This window comes from Rousettus aegyptiacus, unplaced genomic scaffold (genome assembly GCF_014176215.1).
Source record: "Rousettus aegyptiacus isolate mRouAeg1 unplaced genomic scaffold, mRouAeg1.p scaffold_m13_p_4, whole genome shotgun sequence".
NCBI classification, from domain to species: domain Eukaryota; kingdom Metazoa; phylum Chordata; class Mammalia; order Chiroptera; family Pteropodidae; genus Rousettus; species Rousettus aegyptiacus.
The window spans coordinates 152,675,001-152,702,613 of NW_023416307.1; the positions used below are offsets into that span (position 1 = coordinate 152,675,001).

Sequence of the window (27,613 nt, forward strand, 5' to 3'; positions counted from 1 at the left end):
TCTCTGGAAGGGAATGAGCGAAGGTGGCGCCAGGGGACTGCAGGGCGACGAGTCCCCCTTCTCCGTGGGTCTAGAAGTGTGTATGTGGAGTCGGGACGTGGCGGGACACCCTCCTGACGGCCCGCGGCTCCGCGCTGATGCGGTGACGTGTTCGTCTCCCTCGCCGGCCCGGAAGCCCCTCCGAGGCAGGGACCAGGTCCTGCTTACCCGCGTCTGCCTAGACCTCCCTTCCCCCGCAGCCGCTTCAACTTTCCAGGAGTCTTTGAGGACTTTGAGACTGACCAACTGACTGACCGCCTGACTGAATTGCCAGGAGCAGTTAGCTGGACTCAGGCGTTTCTGTTTTAGGTAACCACGGTACCACAGCAGCTGCCCCGAAGTCACAGTAAGCAAGGTTGCCCTCTCAGCTCCTCCTTCACCCCTAGAAACAACGAGTTTTCACTGTGGACGCTCAGCACTTGGTGTCTCTTTTCTCTTTTTATCTTATTTGAAAGCAAACAATGAACAGTGCACGTAGTGTTGAGGACCCAGGCATGGGCCTGGGAGACATACTGCCCAGCGCATCCTGGCTCTGGACCACAGCGCCCCTGTGGGCAGAGTGGGATCTTAGCAGTGGTCGCACCTGCCGCTGGGGCTGTCGTGAGGCGCTAGCGAGGGCACAGCGGAGACGCACGGGCCAGAGTCGGCCGCATCACGAGGTCTCGGTCCCTGTCAGCTCACTCTGCGCTCCGGTGAGCGCCCGGAGCTCAGTATCTCCAGCCGTGCGTGGCAACAGCTGCTTTCTTGCAATTTACCAATCTTGGCAAATTGGTTCATCTTTTTAAACAAAAGCGCTGAAAATGCTTTATACGTTCTCCCAAAGGCCTCTCTAGACAAGTGGCTGTCAGATGTTGTTTTAGAAGGAACCACCCCTCGCCCAGGAGGACGCGATGACAATTCCAGCACCTAAGCAACAGCCCAAACAAGAAGCATCTCAGCTGGCCTTTACTGGGTACTCACTGTGTGTCGGACCCTGTGCACTGACATTTCATCCTCAGCACTCCTGTGAGGCAGCTGTTGTTATCCTTATTTACAGACGAGGAAATTGAGGCAGGTAGAGGGTATGTAACCCAGCTCACGAACGCTGGTGCGAAGATTCAGGCCCTGCTGTGCGCCTCCGGGGCCCCGTTCCCAGCCACCGCCCTGTTCGGACCTTATGAACCAGGTCGGCCCTGGCCGCGCGGACGGGCGGCGGGACCAGCGCTCAGTTCAGGGAGCTGCGCTTCACCCTCCCTGGACTCGGGGGGTGCGGTCTGCAGACGTGCTCAGGGGGACCGTAGCCCTGTGGCCTTGGCTCGCCGTTACCTCGCACAAGGACGCAGCCACCCAGCCCTGAACCTGGGGTTGCGCCGGCTGCCACCCCTGTCCTCCGCTGTCTCTTTCCTGCGGGTCCAGACCTCTCAGGTCCTGCTGTCTTGTCTGCCTCCTCTTCTCTCTCTCCACCTTCATTTACTTGAATAATCGGTAACTCCTATTTGACCGACTTTGATATTTTTTCTTTAACATGATAAAAATGTTTCCAAAGTCCCCTTGGACCTTGACCTTGGTGCTGTGTTTCATAGGGTCGGTCATTCCCAGCCTTTAGGCCAAGATCTTCTTTACATACGAGTTTTTGGTAACACTCCCTTGTCACAGTTCAAGGCCCGGGGAGAAGGCCCCCCGCTCTGGGGAGAACACACCTGTGACTGGGAGGACTGGGCTGGGGTCTGGGCCTGCATATCTCTCTCCCCAACATTGCTGAGAATGGAACCAGTGGCAGTTGGATTCAAACTGCTGTGGAAACACGGAAGACCTGACGAGGTGGAGACTTGAAGTTGGTTCATCGTATTCTTAAAATGATTCACGAGCCTGGTGACAGCCAGCATACATTTCATAAAGAAGGACTTTTTTATATTAGGGGTTTTTTGAGGCGCCCCCTTCCGTCTGCTGTGTGAGGGCCAGTTAGGAATCTGGTTGTGTGACCGTGACGTGTCTTGAGTCCAACATTTCCTGCCTTTAGCATCTCTGCATGGCGGTAACACCGAAGACCCCAATGGGTGTTGACTTTGGTCCCGTCTGAGAAGTTCTCCTCAGAGCTCTTCTGGCAAGTGGATTAGAAACTGCTTCTTAAGACGGGTCCTCAGCACCCTCTGTTTCTTCACCGGACTCGGGCGCGTGTGGTCTCCTGTGCCTTCTTACTGCAGTGCAGTGGCTGTCGGCTGCGACCAGGCGCAGCTTTAGTGGGCAGTATCGCGGCCCCCGTAAGGGCCGCGGGAACGCTAAGCGGTCTCTGTGGCTTGCTGCCCAGGGTCGCCATCTTTTCTTTTTCCTGTCCTGTCCTGTCCCGTGTGTGGGTTTCTCCATGACGTGTCGTGTTGGGTTGTGGGTTCTACGTGTCCGGTTACATGCAGAGCGGACGGCACGTGCGCCGTACCGGCGTGGCAAGCTGGCAGAAGGGAAGCTCTTCCCGGTCAGGGCCACGCGCCTCACAGCCCGTGCTCTCTCCCTCCCGCCCCTTCTCCGTCCTGCAGACCGGCAAGCGAGTGGGCAAGGTGCTGCACGCCTCCCTGCAGAGCGTCCTGCACAAGGAAGAGAGCCTGGGGCCCAAGAGGCAGAGAGTCGGATTCCTGGGGTGACGAGCACGGCAACCCCAAGCGCGGCGGGGTTGGCTTTCACTTTCCCCTTTAAGCCAAAGTTTGTATTTATTTTTTTTTAACTGTTGTGTACGTGTGAAATTAAAGTCTGTTTTCTGGTCTGGTTCAGTGGGGCTGGAGTTATTCAGCTGTAAGCCAGGTCGCCATTGGGTGGCCCTCCAAGAGGCTGGCCTGGGCTTCTCAGGTGCAGAGACCCGCCCCCGGGGGAGGGCTCTCGTCACAGGCCTCCCCATCGCCTCCCCAGGGTACTCCTCCGTCCCCTGCTGTGGGAGTTCAAAACAGCAGCAAACACAAGAAAAATGGTTACAGGAAATGCTTGTGATTTGTATTTTGTGAATTTTTTTCCCTGTAGAGTTTTCAATATAAGAATGACTCCCCCCCCCCCAAAAAAAAAAAGGAAGGAAGGAAGGAGGGGAGGGGAAGGGAGGGGAGGGGAGGGGAGGGGAGGGGAGAGGAGAAGAGAGAGAAGAGAGGAGAAGAGAAGAGAGGAGAGGGGAGAGGAGGGGAGGGGAGGGGAGGGGAGGAGAAGAATTCCTTCCTCTCGGATACTTGTGTGCTTCAGGGTTGTGGCGGCAGGGGGGCGGGGTGGGGGAGAGGAGGAGACAGGCGAGGCGCTCCACCCCAGGTCCGGGCCCGGGGCTCCTGCCTGGCTGGCGAGCCCGCCCACGTCCAGGGAAGCCCGGGTCTTGCTTCCTGCCGGCCAGGAGACCCAGGCCAGGAGACCCAGGCCGGGCTCCCTGGGGTCAGCGGCTTAGCGGCCAGTTTGGTCCTCAGCCAACCTCTCTTATCATTCTTGTTTTGAAACTGCTTTGTGTTTCATAACCACTCCCTGGCGTTGTGTAAGGTTTTGTAAGGTTTTCTTGTTCTGTCAGCATTAAGAAGGCCGCTTCAGAGATGTTGTCATTTGATTACCCAGCCTGCCTTTGTGCTCTGGGGACTGAGGGAAGGCCATTCTCGATGGGCTCAGAAGGCTCTTCCTGTGAGCCTGATTCTGTTCGGAGTGCACTGTGTTGGAATTACGTCCATTCCTTTCGTGTGTTGAGCAGTCTGTTTCTCCCCGGGGATCTGATGCTCCCCAGTCAGTCTGAAAGGTCCCTGGGGAAGGAGCTGCTTCCTGAGGAGAGGACCTCAGCGGGGGCATTTGCTCTCTGCATGCCAGCTAGACAAGGAGGGCAAGGAATTAGGAATCTGTTGCCTAACGGGGGGAATATAACACGAGCCGAAGCCCTTGCAGCCTGGCCCCAGAGGTCCTGGCCTGGGCACCTCGTCCAGCATGGCCAGGGTCGTCCCTGTGGAGAGAAGCAGATGCCGACTTGGACTTGGGGCTGCCGCCCTGCTGAGAACACAGCCTGGGTTGTCATTTTTTTAATGGTTTTTCAGTGACTGTCCCTCCGGGCACCATGGCCGCGCTCCCAGCGATGCAGAGCACAGGCCGCCCCCCTTCCCCTGCTCCTGCTGGCTGACCGCCCGCGGCGGAACGCTGGCGGTGGTCAGGATGCAACCGGGGTTCAAATACAGTTTAGAAGCCTTCAGCCTCGGTGAGTAAGGACATCAGCCAGATGAGACAGACAGGTGAGGCTTCGCCAGGCCAGCTGTTCACAGCTTCCCGCGTAGGCTGCGGGCTAAGCAGTTATGGTGAAAAAGGAAGGAGAGAAATATGTCAGCGTCTGTCTCTACCACCCATACCTTTCCGTGGAGGCCACCCCTCCCTGTAAGAAGTGCGCGTCACAAGTGAAACAGAGCACCAAACGAGCAAGGTCTCTCCAGCCGAGGCGTCTGCTGGAAGGGTCCGATGCTTGCAGCTCTTGGAATAAGGGAAGAAAACTGAAGGCAAAAACATGGAAGGATATTGTCCTGGAGAAATCCACACTTCACCCGGTGGGACCAGAGCTGTCTTTAGCGGCCATCAAATAAACATCAGGGAGAACACTGAAGCTGGCCAAAAGGTGATTAAGAGCTCGGGGGTGGGGGGAGGGGAAGGGTGGGCGTGGAAAGAATGCAAGGTTAGGGAATATCCAAATTAGTTTTATTGTATTTAGGATTCTTTGGTTTCCCAAATCATGAACTTCAAGCTCGTAAAATACATGAATTTAGAATATTAACTAGTTTGCATCTTGCTCACTAAGGCAATGGCCTCACATTTAAACTGCCAATGGAGCATAAATCTGTGTTATTACAGACTTAGGAAATATTCTGGTAGTGCGTATTAAAAGCCTTAGAAACGTCCACTCTCTTTGACCTAATATTTCCACTTCCGAGAACGTAACCAAAGTAAATAATTCAAGACAGAAGAGGAGTAAAGACACGAAGTGTAAAGTTCATCCCAGGATTATTTCAACCCCCAAAGAATGGCCCCAGGGTGAGTGCCATTCAGCGGGGAGGGTTCAGTCAGGCCTCACGAGCTGGATGCCCCGTGGCCGCCGCCACCCTCAGCCTCCGGCCTGCTGCGGCTGCGGGACAGGCTTCCTTCCGTTCGCTTCCACGAGCAGCGGCTTCTAGAGCTTCCCGTACACCTCTCACTTTCTGCTCTTCAGGTTCTCCGACACCAGGTCACGCTGGCAGGAGCCCACCTGGCATTGAAGTACACGCAGCCCAGAAGTGCTGCGGACGTAACGCCTCCTGAGCCAGCCCACAACCACGAGGGGCAGGAGCCGGTGGATGCTCCTCTGTTTGATCCTTGGGCAGACAGTTCCGAGAAGTGTTCAAGACACTTGTCAAAACGTGCTAGGGGGCCACACCTCAGTGCTCACGACTGATCAACTCTTTTCCTCCCCTGTTTTACTCTCCCCAATCTTCCCCCGCCCCCAACACACACACACCCTATGGGACCACCCCCCAAATAAACTACAAACACGAGTCCTTGGCTCAGGCTTCGCTTCTGGGGAGAAACCCAGACTGAGCAGCTGGTATTCGAAGTGGCCTTAGAAAGCTGACCCTCTAAATGGGCTTTGGGAACTGGGTCAGTCATTGGCAGGTGGCAACAGAAGGTGATGGCAAGTGGGTTGGCGCTGAGCCAGGACGTCCTATAGCATCGTCGTTGCCAAGACCGTCTGTGCTGGGCTGAGATCAGGTGCAGGAGGAGGGAGAGCGAAGCCATGGGTGATGTGAACGCTCCGCCATCCAGGAGCATGGAGTCGGTGGGAATTATAAGCATCGTCGAGTTGGCTGACTTATTAACTGCTATGAAAAGCCTTTACGTCAGCCAACTCTCAACTTGCGGTATGCTATAAAAACCACAAGGCTTTCACGGTGAGGTTTAAAGAGACTGATGTACAGCTGCAGTGTAGACAGTGCTGGCGTTCAGAGTCCAGATTTGCTCGTGTGAGCGGCACAGCCTTTGCCAAAGTCAGGGCTGTCATCAGGAAAGACGGGACTCAGACCTGGGGTGGGGTCTTGGTCCGCCATATTGCCCTGAAAGCTTTGGGCAGGCAGAAGAAGACCCGCCCCCTAATGAAAGCAGAACAACCATTTCCTGAAGCACTATACCGCTTAACATGCGAAGACCACACCTGAGTCAGGTACCTCAAGAAATGATAACCAGTCAACCTCTGTTCCACGTTTGCTCATCTCCGGACCAAGGACTAGGGTCCAAGTGTAGCCCAGCTCGAGCAGGGGGATCCAGTCCCTGCATGAGAAGAACTGGATCACTCATCAAAATAATCGCAAGCCCTGGTTTGGCATGTCCCAGGGGCACAGAGGCGGGAGTGGATCTTGAGGGCATTGGGTCCGGGCAGCGGCCGGGGAGGGGTTTAATGTCCCGGCCAGGAGGTCCGAAGTCGTTCCTAGTTCACTGTTGTGATAGCTCCCTGGAGTCTGGGCCGGGCACTCGCCCGCGGTCATCGAAGGGGAGAAGCCAGCCCTGAACAAAACTGAAGAAGCAACAACTCTTCTCAGACCTATAAGAAGCAAGGTCATCGGGCGAAGCACTGCTCCCCAAATCGAAGAGACCAACAGGCAAATTCAGAGAATCGCAACTTCCTGGGGCAGAAACCCACTGAAACCTCCTGGGAATCGGAACCGGGCGAGTCAGGAGCCTGAGCTGTAGCTGACGAATTGCTGGAGGCACCGTGTGGACAGCTCCGGGGTCCCACACCTCTGTGCGTTTTACCTCTGGGGCTCGACCCGGTTCTCTCAGTGAATTTCAGTGAAGAATCTTGTGTTTCTGGCAAGAGGGGGGGAAACGGAACCATTCTGAGATTCTCCAGAGCACCCTCTTCTTTTTAACAAGGCCCGCCTTCAGGAGGAACTGCACCCAGAGCCGGGCCCACTGGGGTTTCCTCAGAACCTGACTCCCCTGGAGAAAGGGACGTAGTCAGTTCCAGCCACCCCGTCCCACCTGAGGGCGGCAGTCAGACCGAGAAGCCCACATGAAGTTCATAGACCAGAGGCTCAGGCTCACTAAGAGCCCGAGACCGCCTCACAAGGCCACAGAACAGAGGCAATGCTCGTTGAGTGAGTGACAGCGTCACCCCAACACGGCGTGGAAGGGAACAAGTGACTGTCCTCATGAGGGTCACGGAGACCAAGGCTAGAGGGACCACCCTTGCAGTGTTCTTGTCGATGCCCAGCCTGGACGCTCTTACCTTTGAAGAGAGCGTGGGACGTTCTCGGGCCATATTTCTGTTGACACGGGGCCAGTGGAGCTAAAAGGAAACATCTGTGCAGGGAAAACGGCGGGGCGGGGGGCGGGGGACACAGCTCTGTGCCGGGCCAGGAGTTTTCACGCTGTCAGGGCTGACGTGGGTGGGGCGGCCACAGCATGTTTTCTGTAACTCAGACTTCCCACAGCTTTGGAGGAAGAACAGAACAAAAAACAAAACAAAAAAACAAACAAAAACTTGAAAGCTGAAGTGAGCCTTTTAGATTTCTCTCCTGATTTTTCTGCCTCTGGGCTGTTACGCAGATAGATCATTCTTCATGTAGGGAAACCGGCCCCTGAGGGTAGTGTGTAAATGCCCGGGCCCTGAGGGCAGTGTGTAAGCGCCCCCGGCGTTTCCTTGAGGGTGGGTCATTCAGGAGTATCCTCCTGGCTGAAGCCCTCCCCGACCCTTGGCTGGTAGAGGCCTCTGGGACAGTGTCTTCAGGGGTGATAGTTTATGCTGGGAGCATGAAACCCACGACCCCACCACGGCTGTCGTTGAGTCCTGCAGCTGCCTGCAGCAGCGGTCCTCGCCTGGCCAGGAGGAGCTGCAGGTGGACGAGGGGAACTGGGTAGTTAACGGCCATCAGCTCGACACTGGCAACAGTGAGGCAAGGTCGCTGCAAAGAGCCCATGAATTTGCAGTTTGCTAAGCCGTGTCCAGTCTGACCACAGGAAACGGGCCCCGCCCACAGGCAGGCCCCTTGAGATGCTTGGTTCTGGATGCTGCATCACAACGAGGACAGGAACAAGCAACTTACATCCAAAGGTGATTTTCCAAGAGGTTAACTGAATCCAGGAACCATATCAGGGAGGAACAGTTGGGAGGAAAAGGGGAAAGGAACGGGGAGGAGGGACGGCGAGGGAAGGACCCGACGGTCTGTTTCACATGTTGTCTGGCCTCTTACCTGATGGCTGCGGCGGCTGGCGCTGCGGACTTCTGGGTGACGTGTCATCAGCCTGCCTGATGACATGTCTCCCCCCAGGAGGACGTCACAACAAGCCGAGCGGCTACCGACGGACGCCGCCGCTTTGCAGAGCGACCAGCTGCTCGTCCCGGGAGGAGTCTCAGCAAGCACACGGTGGCATCCCACGTCGAGGGGCGCTTACACCAGACGGCCTCTCCAACCGGCCTTTCACTCAGAGGCCGAGGTACAGTGGGCCGCTTGCGGTTTCCTGAGGCCCACCAAAGCCATTAGAAAATGGTGACATGCCGAAACAGGGTTACAAAAAATGGTGCTTTTGAAGTTTACATTTCACGAAATAGCACTTTTAACGCACGTGCATAGGATGCAGGGGGCGACATGCTGTTCGTAAGGCAGGACTTCCTTTCACAGTGGCCTTCCGACGGTGTCGCGGGCGGTGGGCGCCCAGCGTGTGATGAGCTCGTCTTCTCGCAGGGCGGTCGCTGCGCCTCTGGCCGTGTAGATTCTCCCTGGGAGAAGGTGCGGTTCCACCTCCCCCTCGCCCCGGGGCTAATGTGGGACAGATGCTTACTGTCTCTCCGTTACCGACCTGGGCCCCCCAGTCGACACCCACTCAGCAGCCGAAATGCTCTCCACCCTCCACCCTCCAGTGCCTCGTTCTCCGTTGCCCTCCACGCCTCCGGGCTGTGTCCAGTCTCTGAACAAGGCTTGACTCGCCCCTTGCGCTCCGCCCCATCTATATCTCCAGCTTTATTTCTTCCCCGCCCGCACCCCATCCGTGCTCGGGGCCTAGAACGTGCTGAGCCCCTGATGGCTGGAGCGCTGTCCACGTGCCTTCCTCCCCTCACCTGGCCAGCCCTCTGCGCCCCTGCCTCAGCCCCGGGCCGTCCTTCCTTCCCCGCCCTGTCCTGCTGCCCTGTGCATCCTGCTGCAGTCCTGGTGGCACAGTGGGTCCCTCGCGTCGAACCCCCAGGGCCCTGCACAGGCTGAGGCCCAGTGTGGGGTGAATGAGAGGTGGATGGGGTGCTAACAGTTCCTGACATGGCTCCCATGTGTCTCCTGTGACGGGACACGGCATGGGGGCCTGGTTTACTGAATCTCCGTGGCAGAGCTTTTCCGGGCCCTGCTCCCCAGTGTACCAAGGGCAGGCACCCAGCTGCCAGGCCCATCCTGGAAAACGCACGGTCTCTGGCTGCCGCACATTTGGGAAATACATCCTTCCATTTCTCTGCTGCCTGAGAGCCAAGGTGAGCACGACCAGGAAAGCAGGGGGATTAAATCAAGAAAAAAGGACAGTGGTTTTGCCTTGCGTAACCCACTCAGAGTTCCCGGAAGCAAAAGGCTCCCTGTTGGGCTGTATAATCATTCGCCCCAAAATGTCTCACTGAGGACCCCGCTGCCCATGGAAAACCCTCTCCCACTCGGAGACCGTGAGTGATGGGGTCCAGTGCAAGGGCTCGCTGTCCGCACTAGGCTCCCACCCCCACGCTGGGTGACTGCAGTGGCCCGGGCCAGCCCCACTGGGCTGCACACAGGTCCCTCCCTGGGCAGGTCCCTCCCTGGTCAGGGCAAGGTCCCCAGAAGAAAAGCCCGAATTGCCCAGCACGGTACTTTTTGGGAACCATCTCAAGCTCACAGAACATCCGTGACTGTGGTATAAAGACCCACTGAGCTCCTCCAGCCGTTCCAGCGACGTCGTTGAGAGCAGAGGGTCCAGTCCAGGATCACATACTGCATGCGTCCTTCAGCCTGAAGCGCTTCCTCGGACAGGACCTGGGCGGTCGTGAAGGTCACCGGCCGTCGTTCTGGGTTCGTGGGATGCTTCACGGAGGTGGCGCTACATTCTTCTCACGGCTGCCCATCAAGTGCGCAGGTGCTGCAGGTTGGACATTTGCCCCCTTATCGATGAGGCTCGCTTTGGTCACTTGATTAAGGTGCTGTCTGCCAGGTTTCTCCACCGTGGGGTTACCCTCCCTCTTCGTGATGAGTATTTTGTGGGCATGTAATTTGAGACTGAAAATGCCCTGTTCCCCAGCAGACTTGCAATGCATTCACTTATCCTCTTATTTATGAACATCTGTGTGTACTCACAGTTTCCTGTTGTATCGTCACCATCACATTTCGATGATCACAGCGTCCGTGACTCTGGCCCCTGGAGGCCCCTTCGAGCTGCCCGTGTCCCCCCGGCATGCTCCCAGCCTTCCTCGAGCACGACCTTGCTTTCTGGCAAAACGACTTGTTCCAGGCTCCTGTTTTACTTTCCCTGCCCCGGCCCTGGCATCAGCCGTTTCTCCAAGGTGCTCCGCTTCCTGTCGACGGAAGCTGTGTTCGGAAGCCCGTGTTGGATGCACGGTGGGCTGGAGTCTTGGGAGGGCTCGCTGCTCCTCCAAGGCTCTCCCCGTGACCGCTGAGAACAGAAGCACGCATCTCCTGACACCCACATCAGGCCTCCCGAGAGGTGTCAGGGCCCAGCAGGGGAGGGAGCGTCCCATCTCCGACACTGCCCTGAGGCACGATGGCTTACCGCTCCCCCACCGTGGTCACCTCCACTTCAGAGAGGGATGGTTGAGAGGAAGCAAGGGGAGCGCTCGCTTCTGTTTGTAACCAGAGATGCGTCGTGTGTGTAGAGACAGAGCTACAAAATCATCAACCCTCAGCTCCCTAAAGGCCGCCCTGGTAACTGTTCGGGAGTCGCCCAGCTTGGGCTTAACGGCCGACACTGCTCCTAGCATCTGGGCGCTGGGGCAAGTCCCTTAACCTGAGCCTCAGTTTCCTCAGCTGTGAAATGGGGAAACGACAGGACCTTCCTCGTGCTGCTGGCTGGCGAGAGGCCTCTGTGAGGCAGAGGCCGGGGAGGGCATGTGTCTGCGCCCGCCCGAGGAAGCTGCTCAGCAGACGTGGGCTACGACGACTACCACCACTGCCACACACTTTTCAGAATCCTAGAAAACGACGACTGTTTTAGAAGGCAGGGCCCGGATGCTGCTGGGTGTTTCTTGGGAGGCAAGGCTCTGAGACTCCCGAGCCTTCCCCCTTTCGCAGGCTTTTTTTTTTTTGGCACTCCTGCAGCCAAGTTTGGGAGGGTTTCCTGGACAGAGGTCCTCAAGGCAGCAGCTTCCTTAAGACGTGCAGTTCTGGTCACAGCAGCCACCGCTTCTCCAACCCAGGCCCACTGCAGGAAGCAGCAGCAGCAGCAGCATGGAGCTTTGGGGGACCTACCTGGTCCTCTGCCTCCTCTCCCTCCTGACCCAAGTCACTGCCGAGTCGCCAACCCCCAAGGTTAAGAAGGCTGCAAATGTCAAGAAAGGTAAGGAGGGGCTGGGGCCCCTCTCCATCTCCCAGGGAGCTAGCTGGTCACCTTCTCCTCCACTCACCCTCAGGCTCCTTCTGGACCGAATCCAGGGCACTTAATGGAGTCCCTCCCCCCCCCCCCCACAACTCCCGGGGCCCAGGAGAGTTCTCCAGCAGCAGGGGTGGTTGCCAGAACTGTAAGGATCACCGACTCTCAGAATCAGAAAGAACCCTCCAGATCATCAAAACTGACATCCACCCTTCTCCCCCTCCCCGCTCAGTATTTCGGGCTTGGCAGTCTGGAGACGCTTGACTCTCATCAGAAAACACCAGCGGGCTCTGCTTTGTAATCTCTGAACCTCAAGTTTCTCAACTGTAAAATGGGGATTCTGACGTTTACTCCAAATAGTTGTCGTGAGAATTTAATGATACAAAACGTGTAGTGTGCAGCCCAGTGCCTGGCACAGGGGATGCACTTGATGCACATGGCGGGCGGCGGGGGGTGGAGGGAAATAAGCTAAATCTCGGTTTTACAGTGTAGCTCAGCCTTGAGGAAACAAAAACCTTCAAACTCAAACCAGGACCCCAGAGGCAGCTTTGCCTCCCCTCTGTCGCCTCTGGGGTTCGGGGTGTCCTTGGGTCGCTTTGGAGCCTCGCCTGCAGTGAGGTCACCCCAGGCTGTGTTGAGACAACACTAGTGAAATGCCATGGCAATGAACCGGGCTGTCACCCCCACAGGGCTCAGCAGGAGAGACAGTTCCAGAAAGAGCAACCGGCCGCCAGGGCCAAGAGCACAGAACTCGCAGAGCAAGAACGGGGATGGGCAGCCCTCAGGCCCCCTGCCGAGCCTCCTCTGGCAAAGGTACTTCAGGTCGGAGAAGACCCCCAGGGCTGAGACAAAGAACGTGGCAGACCTGGGCGCTGAGGGCAAATAATCTCCAAGGTTCAGTTTATAAAGTGAATGAAGGAAAGTTCAAAACAGAATAGAAATTATGCCGACATTTGTTTTGAAAAAGAAATTTATGTAAAAATGTATGTTTACTTGTATGTGCATAGAATTTTTCTGGAAGGATCCACTGGAGTTAGGGATTACTTCTGGGAAGAAAAACTAGGAATTTCAGTCTTGACTGGGACGGAGACGTAAACTTTTTGAACCGTTTCATTTTTTAAAAATTATATCCATATATGTTACTTCCTAGAAAGTATTCATTAAAAAGAGAAGACTCACGGTTGTGTCCACAAACATTTGCTAAAATTGCCCCCGAGGGATGTTTGTGGTCAAGGATGCACAGTTCCAAAGGCAAATCATAGAATTTTTGGATGTGGAAAATAGTTGCTAACCTCTCAGTTTCCGAAGATTTAGTATTTATGTATTTAACCACGTAAGTTGTGTATTTAATCATGGGGGAAAGGAGAAGCTCAGACCAGCCAATGCCTTGGTCCTCTGCAGCTGTCACACTTGAACCCCGGCCCTCCGTGGTCTCCGGATGGTGCCCCCTGGAGGCCCGGGCTGGGGGGAGACCTGCAGAGGAGCCGACGGCAACAGCAGAGCGTCCTGTCCAGCCCCCTCCTGGCGCTGAAACCCACCTCCACGTTCTGACTCATCTGGGTTTTTCTTTCCTCTGTCTACTGTCCGCATAGGGAGCAATTTCTCCACCTAGGTGCCAAGATATGCCCTGAGCGCCCTGGCAGAGGTCCACAGTCCCTGCTCTTAAGATGCAAGTCGAGGCCAGATGCCCAAGGTTCTGGCTCAGGCTCAGCATGGTCCCCCAAATGCATAAGGATGCAGGGGCCGGGGCCCCACCCCTGGAAATGCTGGATGGGGGGGCAGGAGGTGGGGCAGCATCTGCCTTTTCCACAACCTCCAGGGACTGCGAGGGGCGGCCAGGACTGAGAATCACAGGGGGCCGGTGCACGAGAGTGCGGGAGGGAGTCCGGGGGAGGGACTCGTCCCCGAGGAGACCACCGGGGTCTGGCCCGTGGCAGAGCACAGGTTGGCGGGACTGGGGGGGAAAGGCAGCGTGTGCCAAGCCCCCACCCTGGCCTCAGGGTGGGTCGAGGAGCGGGAGCTTCCTGGGTGCCTCTGGGAGCTCGTGTGCTTGCGGGCGTGGGGCGAAGTCCGAGCCCGCCGTGTGGGGGTCAGCGAGAGGTGAGGCTCACCCGGGAGGAGTCGGGCGGCTGGGCTCCAGGGGCCACGTGGCCACACCTGGCCACGGCACTCAGGTGGGCAGGATGGCCTCCTAGGTGGCCGCAGGCCGTTAGGACAGGAACTGAGGGACCTGGAGAACATCTGTTTCCATCACACACGTCAGGACTCAGAGGCCCTGAGACAGACAGGGGCGGCTCTGGGACTCCGCCCCGAGCCAGGAGGACGCTGCATGGTCATGGCTCTCCACCGGGCGCCATTGGCGCCCGCTCTGCAGCCAGTCCCTGGAGGGGGGGGGGGAGCCCTTGTACGCATGCGCACCTCGGCGCAAACGCCAAAGGTACCCTCTGAGCTGACGGATTGTAGAACGGCGCCCCTCTCTCTGGTCTGACCCAGCACAGCCAGGGCGAGGCTTAGGGGCTGCACACGCGTCCCCACTTGTCCCCCAGCTGAGTGCCCTGCACAGTACCCGACGCGGCGCCCTGTCCTGGTGCATCGTGTGGCTGGGTTCAGAGCTGCTGTGAACCGGCTGCGGCGGAGACCCAGCGCGAGGCGCACGGAACCCCGCCGGGCTACGTGCCAGCCCCCAACCCTCCCTTTCTGCCTTGCTCATCTCGGAGTCACGGAGTCACGTCACCCTCTCCTGCATATACAAATACGGTTTTGCCTGCCTTCGTTTCCTGCGATTCCCTTGCAAAGGCATCTTATGAATGGACGAAGGCTCTGGCCTCCCCCTTCCTGACCATGGACTTCATGCAGGTGCAGCCAAGTGGACCAGAGAAGCCCTTCCCCACGCCAAGCCCAGCACAGCCCTTCCTGAAGCCCCTGGGATTTCGGAAAGACTGGGGTCCGCCCACACAGCTCGCAGCTTCCACCCACACAGAAAGACCATTTCCACCTGCCCTGCCCACTCACAGGCCGGCTCCGGCAAAGCCCCGGCAAGCCCTCGGGCTCACGGTGGGGGTCTGTGCGCTCCCGCAGAGGTGGGGAAGAGCAAGTTGGGAGCCGTGGGGCCCGGGCTGCGACCTTTGGTGAGTCGCTTTAGTCCTGCCTGGGTTTCCTGTCTGTAAGAGACGCATTACCCACGTCACAGGGCTGACTGTGAGCCCAACGCTGTTCAGACGCCTTATTTCTCTTAGTCTCTCGTTTTCTTCGGCGTCCCCTGAGGTAGGGCTGCTCTCATCCCATTTTACAGATGAGGAAACTGAGTTCAGAGAGGCTGAGCAACTCGCTGCAGGTCACCCACATCCATGCAGCCTCAGAGCCCATGCTCACTCTTCCCCATGCTGCCGCCCTCGGCCCCAAGCCAGAGCGCCGGCTTCGCTCACCTGGCCTGGGAGGTGAGCATGGGAGGTGTCCGGGGCCCAGCCCTGCTTCCTGTGCTCTGCTCTCTTCTGGAGCTGGGAGGATGGTTGAGTGGTTAGGGGTCACCGAAGGCTCTGCTTGCACCCCTCTGATTCCAAGCAGCGCTCCTAAATAGATGTTATCTGGGTCTCACTTCAGCAGGAGCAAGTGAAGGTCGGGTCTCCCTGGCAGAAGGACAATCACAAACAATTGCTTAGATGACCACCCGCACGGACAGAGAGAGAGTATACTGAGATGCGCGGTCGAAGGGCGCCGCTTCCCCTCGTCCCCTTGTGGCTGACAGCGGGTGGGGTCCACCCCGCCCGGCCCCTGCCACGCTCTAATCCTTACAGCCTTCCTCGCATGCTTGTTCTCATCCCCGCTTCTTTCCGACTTCGTCCTAGATGTCGTGAGCCCAAAGATGTTTGAGGAGGTCAAGAGCCAGCTGGAGACTCTGGCCCAGGAGGTGGCCTTGCTGAAGGAGCAGCAGGCCCTGCAGACGGGTGAGTGCAGACAGTGGACTTTTCGGGCGTAGGCGCACCAGAGAGAGGGGCTCAGGCCGGCGGCCAGCCTGTGGCCTCTGGCCAGCACCAGGGCTCGAGCGGCTCTGTTAGGCCAGTCCTGTGGTCCAGGGCACCTGGTTCAGTGAACACTGTCCTCAGCCTGCTTCCTCTCGGGGAGACCCCCTGACATGTATGGAAGTGGGACTGTCCCAAAGGACAAAAGCTCTTCCAAGAATTCATCGTCGCCCACTAGAAGTGGGACCCCTGGAGCTCTTTGTGGAGCAGAGGCAGCGGCCCACCCTTAGTGAGCTCCCAGGAGACCCCCACTCGGCCAGCCTTCACAGCCCTGGGGGGCACGTCTCCTGGGCCAGCAGCTTAGCTCTCTCTCGATCCCCACAATTATGCCAAGGCAGGATTTATTATCCCCATTTTAAAGATGGGAAATCTGAGGCATAGAGCAGTCCAGTTCCTTGCCACACTCACCTGGCTGATTAGTACAGACAAAGATCTGACTGGAAAGTGCCTGCTGCTATGTGGTGGGCGTGGTGACAGGTGTGAGGACAGGTATGAGGACAGGTGTAGGGACAGGTGTGAAGACAGATGTGAGGACAGGTGTGGGGATGGGTGCGAGGACAGGTAGGCTTCGGTCTTCCTGGCCTGGCATTGAGCAGTTGAGCAAGGATGGACAAAGTCACACAGCTGAGCCGCCTGTGCCAACACTGCCTGGCCAGCCTCCCTGGGCGACCTGTTCTCTCCGTCTCTCTACCACGTTCCTCTCGTATCATGTCCATCTTCCGCACAGCTCAGCCTCACCTGCTCCATCGTGACCTTGTCCTGGAGGACACAGAGAATGTAGACTAACCATTATGGGCAGCGCACGCGAGCTCTGACGTGCTTGCCACTGCTCTCAGTGCCTTATTTGCGTCGACTCTTCACGGAAAGCCCAGGCGGTGGGCCTCCTGCTCCGACCCACCTCCATTCTCCACACAGAGACTCAGTGTCTTGCCAATGGGCAACGAGAGCAGAGCCTCGCTCTTAGCTCTTAGCTCTACTGCCTCTGAAGTTATCACCAGGGAGTCTCTTTGGCTTCTCCTTAGGACATCTACAAACCTCCTCGTGTCCACAGACAGACACCCTCTCACCTGTTGCTTTTCTGACCAAGGTACATCCATCTCGTGGGCCCTCACCTCCCCTCCTGCCTCCTTTCCACTGGGCGGTTTTCACGCCCTCGCTCCCACTGAGAAGTCTTTTCCAGCATCCACACTGCCATCCTGCTGCCCCTCTAATGTGTCGCACGCTGTACCTCCACCACGGGGCCTTTGCGCATGCTGTTCCGGCGGCCTGCCCTGCTCCCCTGGGACCACCCACACTTCCAGCATCAGCATCTCGAGAATCTCTAATCCCTCTTCTGAATCAGGCTCCTCAGCTATAAACTCTCACAGAAGGACATTCTCTCCTTTATCTCATTTTATTGTCGTTTTTAATCATCTTTTCGCTTGTTGATTTACACATAACTTTTGGACAATTTAACCTGGCAGGTAAGGAAATGGAGCTCTGAAAAAGAAGTGTCCATGTTTTGGTTTCAAGTAATAAAAAACCTAACGGTGGCTTAAACAAAAAGTGAGTCTGGAAGTAGGTGGTAGGTTTAAGTTTTTGTCCAGAAGCTTCACCACATGGTGCCAAGATTGCTGCCCAACTCCAGGCATCAGGAGTGCATTTAAAGCAAAAAAAAAAAGTGAGGAAGGGTGGCCGTGCCACATCGTCCCCATATACGAGGAAAGTGAAGGTCTTCCGTCTCCACCCAGTGATTGGTGCTCTGTCATCTGACCACCTGCAGGTCCGACACAAGGATGAAGCTCTTCCAGCCCCGCGGTGGGGGCAGAGCGGGGAGAAGGGCGTGGGAGGGGTGTGGGCTGCACGGAGGGAGTGCTCAGGACGAGCGCGGGGCCGCGCCCGGCCTCAGTGCCCTCATCCGTAACGCGGAAGGGGTCGGATGGACTTGCAGGGCACGCTCCGAGGTCCCCCTCACGTCTAAGCTTTGTGCTTGTGCGGAGCCCATGGATCCCAGGTGTCCCTTGTCTCTGAGGTGAGGCGAGGCGGCAGAGCCCTCCCTGCATGAAGTCTGTGGCATATGGAAATCCCAAACCCCCTCGCCCCCTGCCTCTTGTCTGCTGATCCCCAAGCCGGTCACAGTCTCCTGTCTTCCTTGGGGACCTTCTCCCTCTCCCTGTCCTCTCCTTCACTACCACAGCCCACAGGTCGCCCCATCAATAACCCCACCCAAAGTTGCTGAGCTAGCCAAAGAGGTGAGAGAATCAGGGGTTAGGGAAACAGCCCCCTCCCCACTCACCATCTGCCCCTCCCCCCTCCCACATGTGAAGTCCCCGCCCAGCGTGCCTCTGCCGGGCACAGGGAGGCAGAGGTGGCCCGGCCAGGACCCTGCTCTCCAAGAGCCTCCAGATACTCACGGAATCAGTGTATTCACTGGAGACACATAGGAAGTGGTCTCAGACCTGATGGGACGGCCCTTCGGAGCTGTCCTGAGTCAGGCAAGAGGGCTCATTGGCCAGTCACTGGGCTCAGGGTGGAGGGTGTGGCCTTGGGGAAGCTGGCCGTCTCCTGCTGAGGTGGTTCCCAAGGGGGCTGAGCGAAAGGCTGTCTTCCCACAGTGCTTCCAGCAGCTGGGACAGTAAGTCCTTCATCCCCAAAGGGGGTCCGGACATTGTGTCACAGAGCCTCCAGCAGGAAGGAAAGACAGTGTGGGGCCAGGCTGGGAAGGACCGTGAAGGCCGGCCTGACCGAGCTGCAGGAAAGCAGGAGGGAGGGCTGCTGAGCGGGCTCGAGTCTGTGAGCAGAGACACCTCTGTATTGCTTCAGGCCCGAGCTTTGAGTTCCTGGAGTGTCGGGTGCCCGCGGGGACATGCACAGTTCGTTCAGTGAGTGAGGGGGTGGCATGGGGCGGAGTGCAGACCCGCCCCTAACATTTGTGGGGTCAGCAGCAGGAGGACAAATGGAGGCATACGCCCCCTCTGTCTAAATATTTACATCATAAACCAAGGTAAAAACAAAACAAAATTAACGCTTAAGGAGAAACACATTGTATCCTCCTAGCTTGACCAAACATACACCATCACAGCCTTCGAGACTAAATTCACATTTAGAATTCTTGCTCTCCCCAGAGTTCCGGGCCTGAAAGAGCCAGCCCTGGCCCCTCGCCTGTGCCACCTCTTCCGGCTCTGGGGGTCTTGCAGTCTGAGCCACATCCACCCAGTCCCCACCCCAACCGGCCCTCAGAAGCCCTGAGCCAGGCCCCTGGCAGGTGCCGGGAGCTTGCTTGGGCCTCTTGGCAGGGATTTAGATCCCCGGTACCTGGAGTGTGGTGCCTAAGCACCTGGGTGGGCAATTACCCTGCCGGGCAAGCAGGGTGGTTTGATCTTAGGGAGGGTGTGGCTGGAGGAAGGTGGTTCTGGCTGGGCTCCCTGCAAAGCGGACTCCCCGCAGATGGCATTCATTTACTGGGAACAGCTAGCTCTTGGATCCACACTTGGGCAGGGAGGGGATAGAAGCAAAACCGGGCGCAGGCCAGCCCTGCCACTGGAAGGGACGTTCAGAATTACACTGCCTTGGGCAGAGATGACCCGCCTTTGCGCCCTCAGGGGAGGGGGCGGGCACCGGCTGTGGCACCGAGGGGGGCGTGGCCTTGAGCTGAGCGCTGTCTGCAGCTACGGGCTGACCTCGCTCCCAGCAGCGGGAGCGCCACGGCCTCTTGAATGGGGACCTGGCTCTGCATAGCGCCCGCTGCAGCTCGGCCCTCTGGCCTGGGTCCGGGGGCCGGGCGGACAGATGCAATGGGACAGGGCAAGGTGCGCCCGCCCCTGGTGGGCGGCCCTTGGGTTCGGGAACGGGGAGCCCTTCCTGACCGCCCTTTCTCCCCCTGCCAGTCTGCCTGAAGGGCGCCAAGGTGCACATGAAGTGCTTCCTGGCCTTCGCGGAGGCGAAGACCTTCCACGAGGCCAGCGAGGACTGCATCTCGCGCGGGGGCACGCTGAGCACCCCGCAGACGAGCTCGGAGAACGACGCGCTGTACGAGTACCTGCGCCAGAGCCTGGACAGCGAGGCCGAGATCTGGCTGGGGCTCAACGACATGGCGGCCGAGGGCGCCTGGGTGGACATGACCGGCGGCCACATCGCCTTCAAGAACTGGGAGACGGAGATCACCGCGCAGCCGGACGGCGGCAAGGCCGAGAACTGCGCCGCGCTGGCCAGCGCGGCCAACGGCAAGTGGTTTGACAAGCGTTGTCGCGACAAGCTGCCCTACATCTGTCAGTTCGCCATCGTGTAGCCCTGGGGGACGAGAGAGGGTCAGGGGGTCCTGCGGGGGCCCGGAGGAGGGGCCGGGGGCACCTTCCAAGTCCCGGGCGCCCTGGGCTCGCTGGCACCTCCACGCGCGTGGATTCTCCTTTTACAAATAAACTTGGTGCAGCTTGGCGGAGAGAGTGGCGGCGTCTGTGCGGGCTGCGGGGGCGGGAGGCGGGGGAATGTGGGGAGCCGGGGGCGTTGCGGGGTGGGGGCGTCAGGGAGATTTCCGGGAGCCTGGCCCGAGCCTGTGCGCAGAGGGGAGCAAGGGGGTGGTGAAGAAGGAGACCTGGACACACGCGTTTCACACCAAGATCGGATTCTCCGAGGGCTGCGGAGGGGGAGGCGGAAAAGGGTGCCCGGACCGCTGCTGCCTCGTGTCTTCTCATAACTCTTCTTTTTCGTACGGTTTTCAACTTACAGAAAAGTTGCAAGAATTCCCCAGACATTAGCGTTTTCCCATAGGCGCTTTATCCTTTTATTTATTTATTTTTTTCCGAACCGTTTGGCAGTAAATCGCAGACGCGATGCCCCCTTGGTCCCAGACACCCGAGTGTGTTTCCTGAAGGCCGAGGCGTTCCCTCCACGAGCACAGCGCTGCTCTCAAGGTCCAGACGTGGACGCAGGTGCAGCATTGTCGCCTAAGGTCCAGCCCCTACGCAGGTCTCCCGGCTTCGTTTCCGTAAGCTCCTCTTCCTGGCTGGGAGGGAGTCCAGCCACACCTCCCCAATCCAGAGGACAGTTGACCCCGCCCCTCACCCCTCCTGCTGCGGACCCATTTCTGGGGTGCACTGATGTGCTGCGTCCTTCTGGGGGTGGGGGAGGGGTGGAGGTGAAAGCAGAGGCTGCCTCTCACCCAGTCCTGGGGGTAGGGGTGGGGGGCTGGTCCAGGAGCCCAACATGACAGTTGCCGACACCGCCTGACCGGTGTGCGAGCTCCGTGCCAGCAATAACAGCTGCCACCTGCTGAGTTCGCCACAGTGCAGGAACTTTAAGCATGTCGACTTACTTAATCCGATGCACCCAGGACAGGATGTGTTATCCCCATTTTGTAGAAAGGGAAGTCGAGGCTCAGGGAAGTTAAGCGACTTCCCTTGGTCACATAGCTAATAAGTAGCAAAGCCAGGATTTAACCAGATTCCAAGGGCCTCGGCCTTTCTACCACCACTGTGATCGATGCTTGTTGCTTCACGCACTGGAACGTTCTCAAGCTCAAACCTCAGAGAAGTGTCCCAGTGATCTCCAGAGCCCCCGGCGTGCCCTGGCCTATCCCACCATGCAGCGACACCTCCTCAAGGAAGCCTTCCTTATCCCACCAGCCGTGGCATCGTCCGCCGTCTGCAGCACGTTTTTTTTTCTGCCCAGTTGTCTTGTAGTGTGTTTTGCCTTCGGTAGTGAATCGATGAAAGTTCGATTTGATCTATGGTGGTAGGGCGGGCTGGGGGACGCAGCATGCTTCGTGCCAGACAGTCTGCTCAGCATTGTCACAGAAAGCACCTCGTGTAATTCCACAGTTATAGGAAGAGGTAAGGAGCTCCATTTATAGGTGCAGACAACCGAGGCTCAGAAGGGTGACGTGATTTGTTCAGGATGACCCAGCAAGCAAGAGGCGAAGCTGAGACCCAAATCTGCATCTTGCACTGAGTCTTGGGCTGTTTTTACCCGACTCGGCCATTTAGCAGGAAGTAGGTGGCTGCCCATAAGAGGGCGCCCTTCCTCTGTGTGCGTGAATGCTGGTCCCCGGTGGAGGGGCACCGCTGGGCACCACGCGGACAGGCAGCGAGCGTTACCCATTTCCAGCAGCAGGTGGCAGTATGGGCAAGAGAATCGTAACCCATCATTAATCAGCCGTCAACGGACGCACTTACATTCGGGACACTGAGAATTCGGGTACACTTGTCCTGGGGTCGTGTCTTTATTTTACATGTTGACGTTTTGTTCATTATGAATTTTTTTACGTTAATTTTTATTTTTAAAAAAATATTTCATTCGAGCCTTATTTATCACCGTTACTGGTTTCTCTCTGGGCGTCCTTAAATTGTATGCGTCACCCAGGGAGCATGTCACCCGCTTCACTAGTTCCGACCCTGGCTCAGAGGTACGAGATGTGGAGAGTTTTCCAAAGGTGTGTATAGATCTTCGCCTCCTGTGTTACTCCAGTATCTTCACCTCCTGCGTTACTCCGGCAGACGTGACGAATGAGGCTCCTTCACGCCACGCTGTTCCCTCTCTGCCACGGTGCGTCGCCCTGGTGTACCAAAAGCTTTGGGGGTGTCAGACCACGGGATAGTTGGCACTATTGGTGCAGGTGCTGATGAAGTGAAAGACTGGGGTGGGGGGAACGCCTTTTGCAAGGTTAGGGGTTTCCCACGTCGGAGTACTTTACACCCGTCCTTGAGACGTTCGAGGATTAAGTGACATCGCTCTTTTCAGTCCCACCAACTTTTTTTTTTTTTTATCTGATCGAAGTTCCTCAACATTCACAACTCTAAAAGCGGGAAGTTGGGCGGATATTGCTGTTGAACGCGGCTTCGTTCTAGGATGCATGAACCAATTGAAAAAAGGAAATTCCATCCGATTAAGGGATTCCTTTCTAATCACGTTTTTAAAAATATATACTATACCTGTGACGTTTGGATCAATTTGTGTGCTAACAGCAAACCGTGTTGAGAGAATGCTAGGAAAAGAAGTTTGAAGAGCACTGGCCTGGAGTCTTTCTCTTAAGAACTATGCATTTGAAAGGTGAGTGACTGTCCCGCAGAGAGAATGGCTGGCCAAGCAGGAGGCGGCGGTTTCTGCGAAGGGTCTTCCTCTGTCAGCTTTTGGTCCGTGCTCGTGTCCTTGCTGGAGCCGTGTGTTCAGGCCGCGAGGGAGCCTCGCTCTCTCCTCCTTGTCCCATCTCCGCGGCTGCTCCTGCTTCCCATCTGCCTTTGCATATGGCCATTCCTTCCGTCTTTCTCAGCCCAGCCTGATCCAAGGGGAGGGAGAGGCAAGGGAGGAAGTACAAATGGAGACCCCTAGGTAGAGAAGAGGTGCTCTGGGAGACCCGGGGCTGGTCCTGGAGGCGCTTGCTCTGGGATCCTGGAGAAGGCCTGTTGGGCGGGCATCTCCGACTGCAGTTTCTTCGTTTGCAAAATGATGTTTAGTCTAGATGATTTCTAAGGCTCCCGAGTCCAGGATTCTGCCCAGCTGTCTTTTGAACTGTCTCTGTGGAATCTTCTCCAGAGAAGAAAGCTGTTTGGTGGCTGTTTCCTCTGCCCAAGCGAAAGCGCATCTCCTGCACGGCCATCTCATTTTCTGTGGTGACCACAGGCCATTGTTCTCTCTCTTTCTTAAATGCCAAATGCGTATTGCCACTTAGAAGTCCTTAGACACCTAAGTCAACATGTTCAAAAGGCAACTCGGTGTCTTCCCGCTCAAGTCTGCTTTTCTTCCTGAGTTCACCATCTCCATGGGAGGTCCCCACTTACCTGGTTGCCCAAGCCCCAGACCTGTGCGGTATCATGTCTGTCACACTGTCTGTCACAGGAGTCCATGATTTTACTTCCCGAGGAGCTCACCCATCTGTCCCCTTCTCTCTAATTCCATCACCACTGGGCGCAAGTCTCCTGCTTGAACCACAGCAAATCACAGCAAATCACATCCTTCCTGGTTCCGCATCTCCCCCCACACCTCTCCCTTCCTCCCTAAACCGCAGCCTCTCCTGCACAACCACTAGCTAGCTGTGAGACAGAGAAGGCTGCCTCCAGCCTTGGTCAGAGCCGGTCTGTGGAACAGCATTTTCTCTCCCACACATGTACATACACATCTGTGCTTCGATGAAAGAATGTCGCTCAACAAGTGTGTCCCTGATGCCTGAAACCTCCAGGCACATTCTTCCTTTGATTTTTGGCTTTGCTAAGAGAAAATGGAGATATTAATAGAAACAAACAAACCAAAAAAAGAAAAAAAAAAGAGCGATGTGTGTGCTCCTAATGAGCGCTGGGCACTGACGTAGAAACCCTTTATCATGTCTTGGCAATGATCCAGAAATTATCTCATTTAATATTCATAATGACCTGGGAGACAGGCATTACTAAAATATTTTATGGTGGAAGAAAATGAAGTAGAAAGAGGATAATTTTTCAAAGGACATTCCTTGAAGGGGTTGGAATTCCAGCACAGGTCTGTTGAGTTCCAAGGCCCACATACCATCCTTCCTGAATCTCAAAAGAAAGTTTTCAAATGTTTCCTGACATGAGTGTGAAAGGTTTGTGAAAGAAAGCTGACGGCGACGTGTCGTGCGGGGGGTTTGTGATGGCTGGTAGGGAATCCTGTAAAAATACCTTTTTCCTCCTAGATTGTCTAGGGTTCTTTCTGAAGCCTGATGTTAGGTTCCTCTTCGCCTGCTTCTCGTGGGTGACTCAGTTGTGAGCGTACCTTATGAATCTCACTTTCGAGCTAAAACTCGTGGTGCAGCCTACAAAACGACTAACCGTTTGCTCCGCCTGAACGCACGTGCACTGCTGTGTCACGCACTGTGAGAGCAGAGGGGGGGAGAAACGTTTCAAAGATCGAGGCCGTCTTCCAATGCAGGGACCGAGGCGCAGGCGGACTCAGTGACCGGTGAGGGCAAGCACGGTTTGTCACCCCAAAACGTGCCTTGGGGGATATTATTTTAAGCTGGTTATTTTCTAGAAATAAAGAATCAGAAAGAATCTTCGAAGCTTCCCTTTTACCTGCCTCAGAGAGTTCAGGCGGAAGAATCCTGCTTAAGGGGAAGAAGCTGTCCCCTTAGCATCATAATATGACCTAAGCGTGGCAGATGGAGAAGAACCTAGAGACTCTCCTCCGTGTCTCATTCGTTTACCACATCTTTGCTCTTTCTCATCTACCTGTGAGCTGCCTACTTCTCCTTTGAAATCCTGGAGCCCTGCCTCCCTCTCCTTGGTCTAGAATCCCATAGAAGCCTCAAATGCCTGATTCGTCCTGAGGTCCTATATTCTTAAGGAACCCGCCTATATACATAGGTAATAAATTTGGCTATTTTCTCCTGTTAATCTGTCTCATGTTCATTTGATTATTAGACCAGCCAGAAAATCTTAAAAGGGTAGAAGGTAAATTATTATTCCTTCCCCACACCAGCCAAGGTCACCCAGCTTGCTAGAGAATGAATTTTACTTTCTTAGAATAAAGAGGTTTGGTGTCAACCATTTCTCCAAACAGTCAGCCAGTGAGTGTCGAAGGCCTGCCATGTGCCAAGCACTCTGCCGGGAGCCAGGACGCGAGGCTTGGAAACTGTTCTTAAGGTGTTCGCCCACCTGGCGAGGAACCGGGTATTTTAAGCAGCTCCAAGACGATGGGGTGAGGCTGGTTTTGCCCCCTGAGAGTAGCTCTCCTGTACTGCATTGTTTGGAAAGGAATTAGGGGGTATTAGGAGGAAAACGTCTTTCAGATGAAGACACGTGAACCAAATAGTTAGGTCAAAGACGAGTTGGGAAATGGGGGTTCCCTACAGTTAATCACCAAATTTAACCAGGAAAACCTTACACCAGGTTGAAGCTACTCGTTGGCAGTGACACAGGGTCAGGAAGACACCTTGGACGTAGACTCCGGCTCTGCCACTTTCTAGTCCTGGGACCCTGGGAGAGTCACAATCTCTGAGCTGTGGCTTCTTCAGCTGCACGACTGGAAACAGGAGAACAGAGCCTCAGAGCCCAGGCTCCCAGACACTGAGGAAGACAGATTTCTTAGCCTGTCATGTCAGCCCTGGCTCGTTTATGTGTGGTGACCAAGCCTCTTCAAATCCCCTCTGAATCATTCTGCCTGAGGCTGTAGGAGCAGGCAACGGAGAAGGGCCTGGAATCCACGTCTGCCAAGATTTCACCCATCCTGCTTTCTCGAGCCAGTTCAACTTTCCGGAGTGACGAGAGGGTGTGCGTTGGGAGGGGAGAGCAGAAGACAGTCCCTTGGGGACCCTGGGGACCCAGGCTCAGGATTACTCTCTGAGGCTGCTTCCCCATCTGTAGAGAGGGCATAATGCCTCTCTCACATCGCTGCTGTGAAAAGTAAATATGTGAAGCCTCTAGGCCACTGCTTGGCACACGATTATGAAGGCCATGAGGCAATGGCACTGTACGAAAAAGCTTTGGAAATAAGATCGCCGTATGTAAAAGATAATAAAAAGCTATGGCTTTTTTATGTGGGTAGGAAAAAATACACAGTGAGCTCAACTGGTATCTATTTTTTATTATTATTATTATTATTATTATTATTATTATTATTTTAATACTCGAAAGACAATTCTCTTGGGAAGAGAGTCTGGCAACGTTGGATCCGAACTAATAGGAACCAGGCCCAGTCGAAGGTGTGGGCAGTGGTTCTCAACCTTGGCCAGACATTAGAATCACCTGAGGAGCTAAAACAAAACAAAACAAAACAAAAACAAAAACAAAAACAAAAACAAAACCTAGTGCCCAGGCCGTACCCTAGACCAGTTAAATCGGAATCTCTGGGGAGTGGGACAAGGCACTGTCAATGTTTAAAGCTCTCCAGGCGATTCAAAGCTGTAGTTGTTGAGAACAACTGGCTGCCTGCCTACTAGGTTAGGATTTGGGGAGAAAACCATCAGCCCCAGGCTATCTCCCCGCATGGACTGCCTGCTACTGAATTTCCCTCTGCTCTAAGCATTGGGCAGTGGTATCATATGCACTGATCGGTGTTGGCGACAATCGATTTGGCTACTGTTTTCTATTGATTTTAACAGGAAGTAGAGGTTTCTACTTGAAGGACTTGGTGTAACAAGTTAATTACAGTAGGAAGTAGGCATGTTTACCGATTAAGGTTAGATAACTGATAACAAGGCCTTAAACAAGATAGAAGTCTGGACACAGGGAATCCAATGCTGGTATGGCGTCTCCATGGTCACGAGGAATCGAGGTTCTCTTTATTATTGCACTCTATCATTCTAGTGTGGGCTTGCCATCTTTTAGGTTACCTCATGGTCCGTGATGGCTGCTGGAGCTCCAACCATCATTAACTACATTCCAGGCATCAAATAAGAGCAAAGGGAGAATGGGCAAGGAAGGCTCAGTCATCTTCCTTTAAAGAGTCTTCTCTTTTCCTTGTATTTCATAGGCAGAACTTTGTCAAATGCCCATCTGCAAGGAAGGCTGAGAAGTGGGACCCTGTAGGCAGGTACCTTGACATCCCAAAGAAAATTTAACTTCTTTAAGGAAGAAGGGGCAAATGGTAGGTAACTGGCAATTTGTGCCAAGGTGTCATTGCAGACCCAGAGTCTGAACATGGGAGGGAACTAGAAGTTAGGAGGCGGGAGAATGAAGAGATCTTGACGAGGGAATGATGATTCATTGATCCGGTTCCCAGCACGTGCTGCCATGGGCCTTTCAAGCAGCAGGGGCTCGTTTTCAGTTGAGTAGCTGCTTCGAGCCTTGGTTCCTTTCCAACAAACTCTTAGTTCCTAAGCATGGCCCCCGCAGCCTTAGTCTTGGGTCAGTCATCTCACAAGGTGGCGACACAACCTGCCCTCTTCTCGAAGATGCTGGACCTAGTAGGGTGTTAGGACCAGGTGCCTTCTTGCCTGTCTCTACCTGGATGGTAGAATCATCACTTGGCGGTCCTCCTGAGTCAAAAGTCACAGGGCGCACTTGGCAAACCTTGGCTGGATGCTGGAATAGTTTTTCTTTTTCACACCCGTGGAAAGTTAGCTGTACCCTGCCTCAGTTCGGGTCCCAGCA

General features: G+C 55.7%; 2 protein-coding genes across 7 annotated transcripts in view; both read left to right on the top strand.

Moving 5' to 3' along the window:
• Positions 1-4,898, top strand: part of EXOSC7 (exosome component 7) — a 29,463-nt gene extending 24,565 nt beyond the window's left edge. Inside the window, exons 8-9 of one of the 4 annotated variants that reach the window (XM_036219149.1) lie at positions 349-385; positions 2,550-2,780. In XM_036219149.1, the coding sequence (XP_036075042.1) occupies positions 349-385; positions 2,550-2,734 (222 nt within the window). In that variant the 3' untranslated portion in view covers positions 2,735-2,780. The other 3 variants (XM_016141327.2, XM_016141326.2, XM_016141325.2) reach the window with 3 other exon arrangements.
• A 3,287-nt stretch (positions 4,899-8,185) lies between these two features.
• CLEC3B (C-type lectin domain family 3 member B) lies at positions 8,186-20,015 on the top strand. 3 transcript variants are annotated; one of them, XM_016141328.2, is made up of 3 exons: positions 8,186-11,544; positions 15,423-15,521; positions 19,463-20,015. In XM_016141328.2, exons 1-3 carry the CDS (start codon positions 11,436-11,438, stop codon positions 19,861-19,863), a joined length of 609 nt encoding a protein of 202 aa, XP_015996814.2. In that variant the 5' UTR covers positions 8,186-11,435; the 3' UTR covers positions 19,864-20,015. The 3 variants fall into 3 exon arrangements, with proteins under 3 accessions (XP_015996814.2, XP_036075043.1, XP_036075044.1); XM_036219150.1 differs by lacking the exon at positions 8,186-11,544 and adding an exon at positions 11,615-12,390; XM_036219151.1 differs by lacking the exon at positions 8,186-11,544 and adding an exon at positions 14,004-14,705.
• Positions 20,016-27,613: the final 7,598 nt, after the last annotated feature.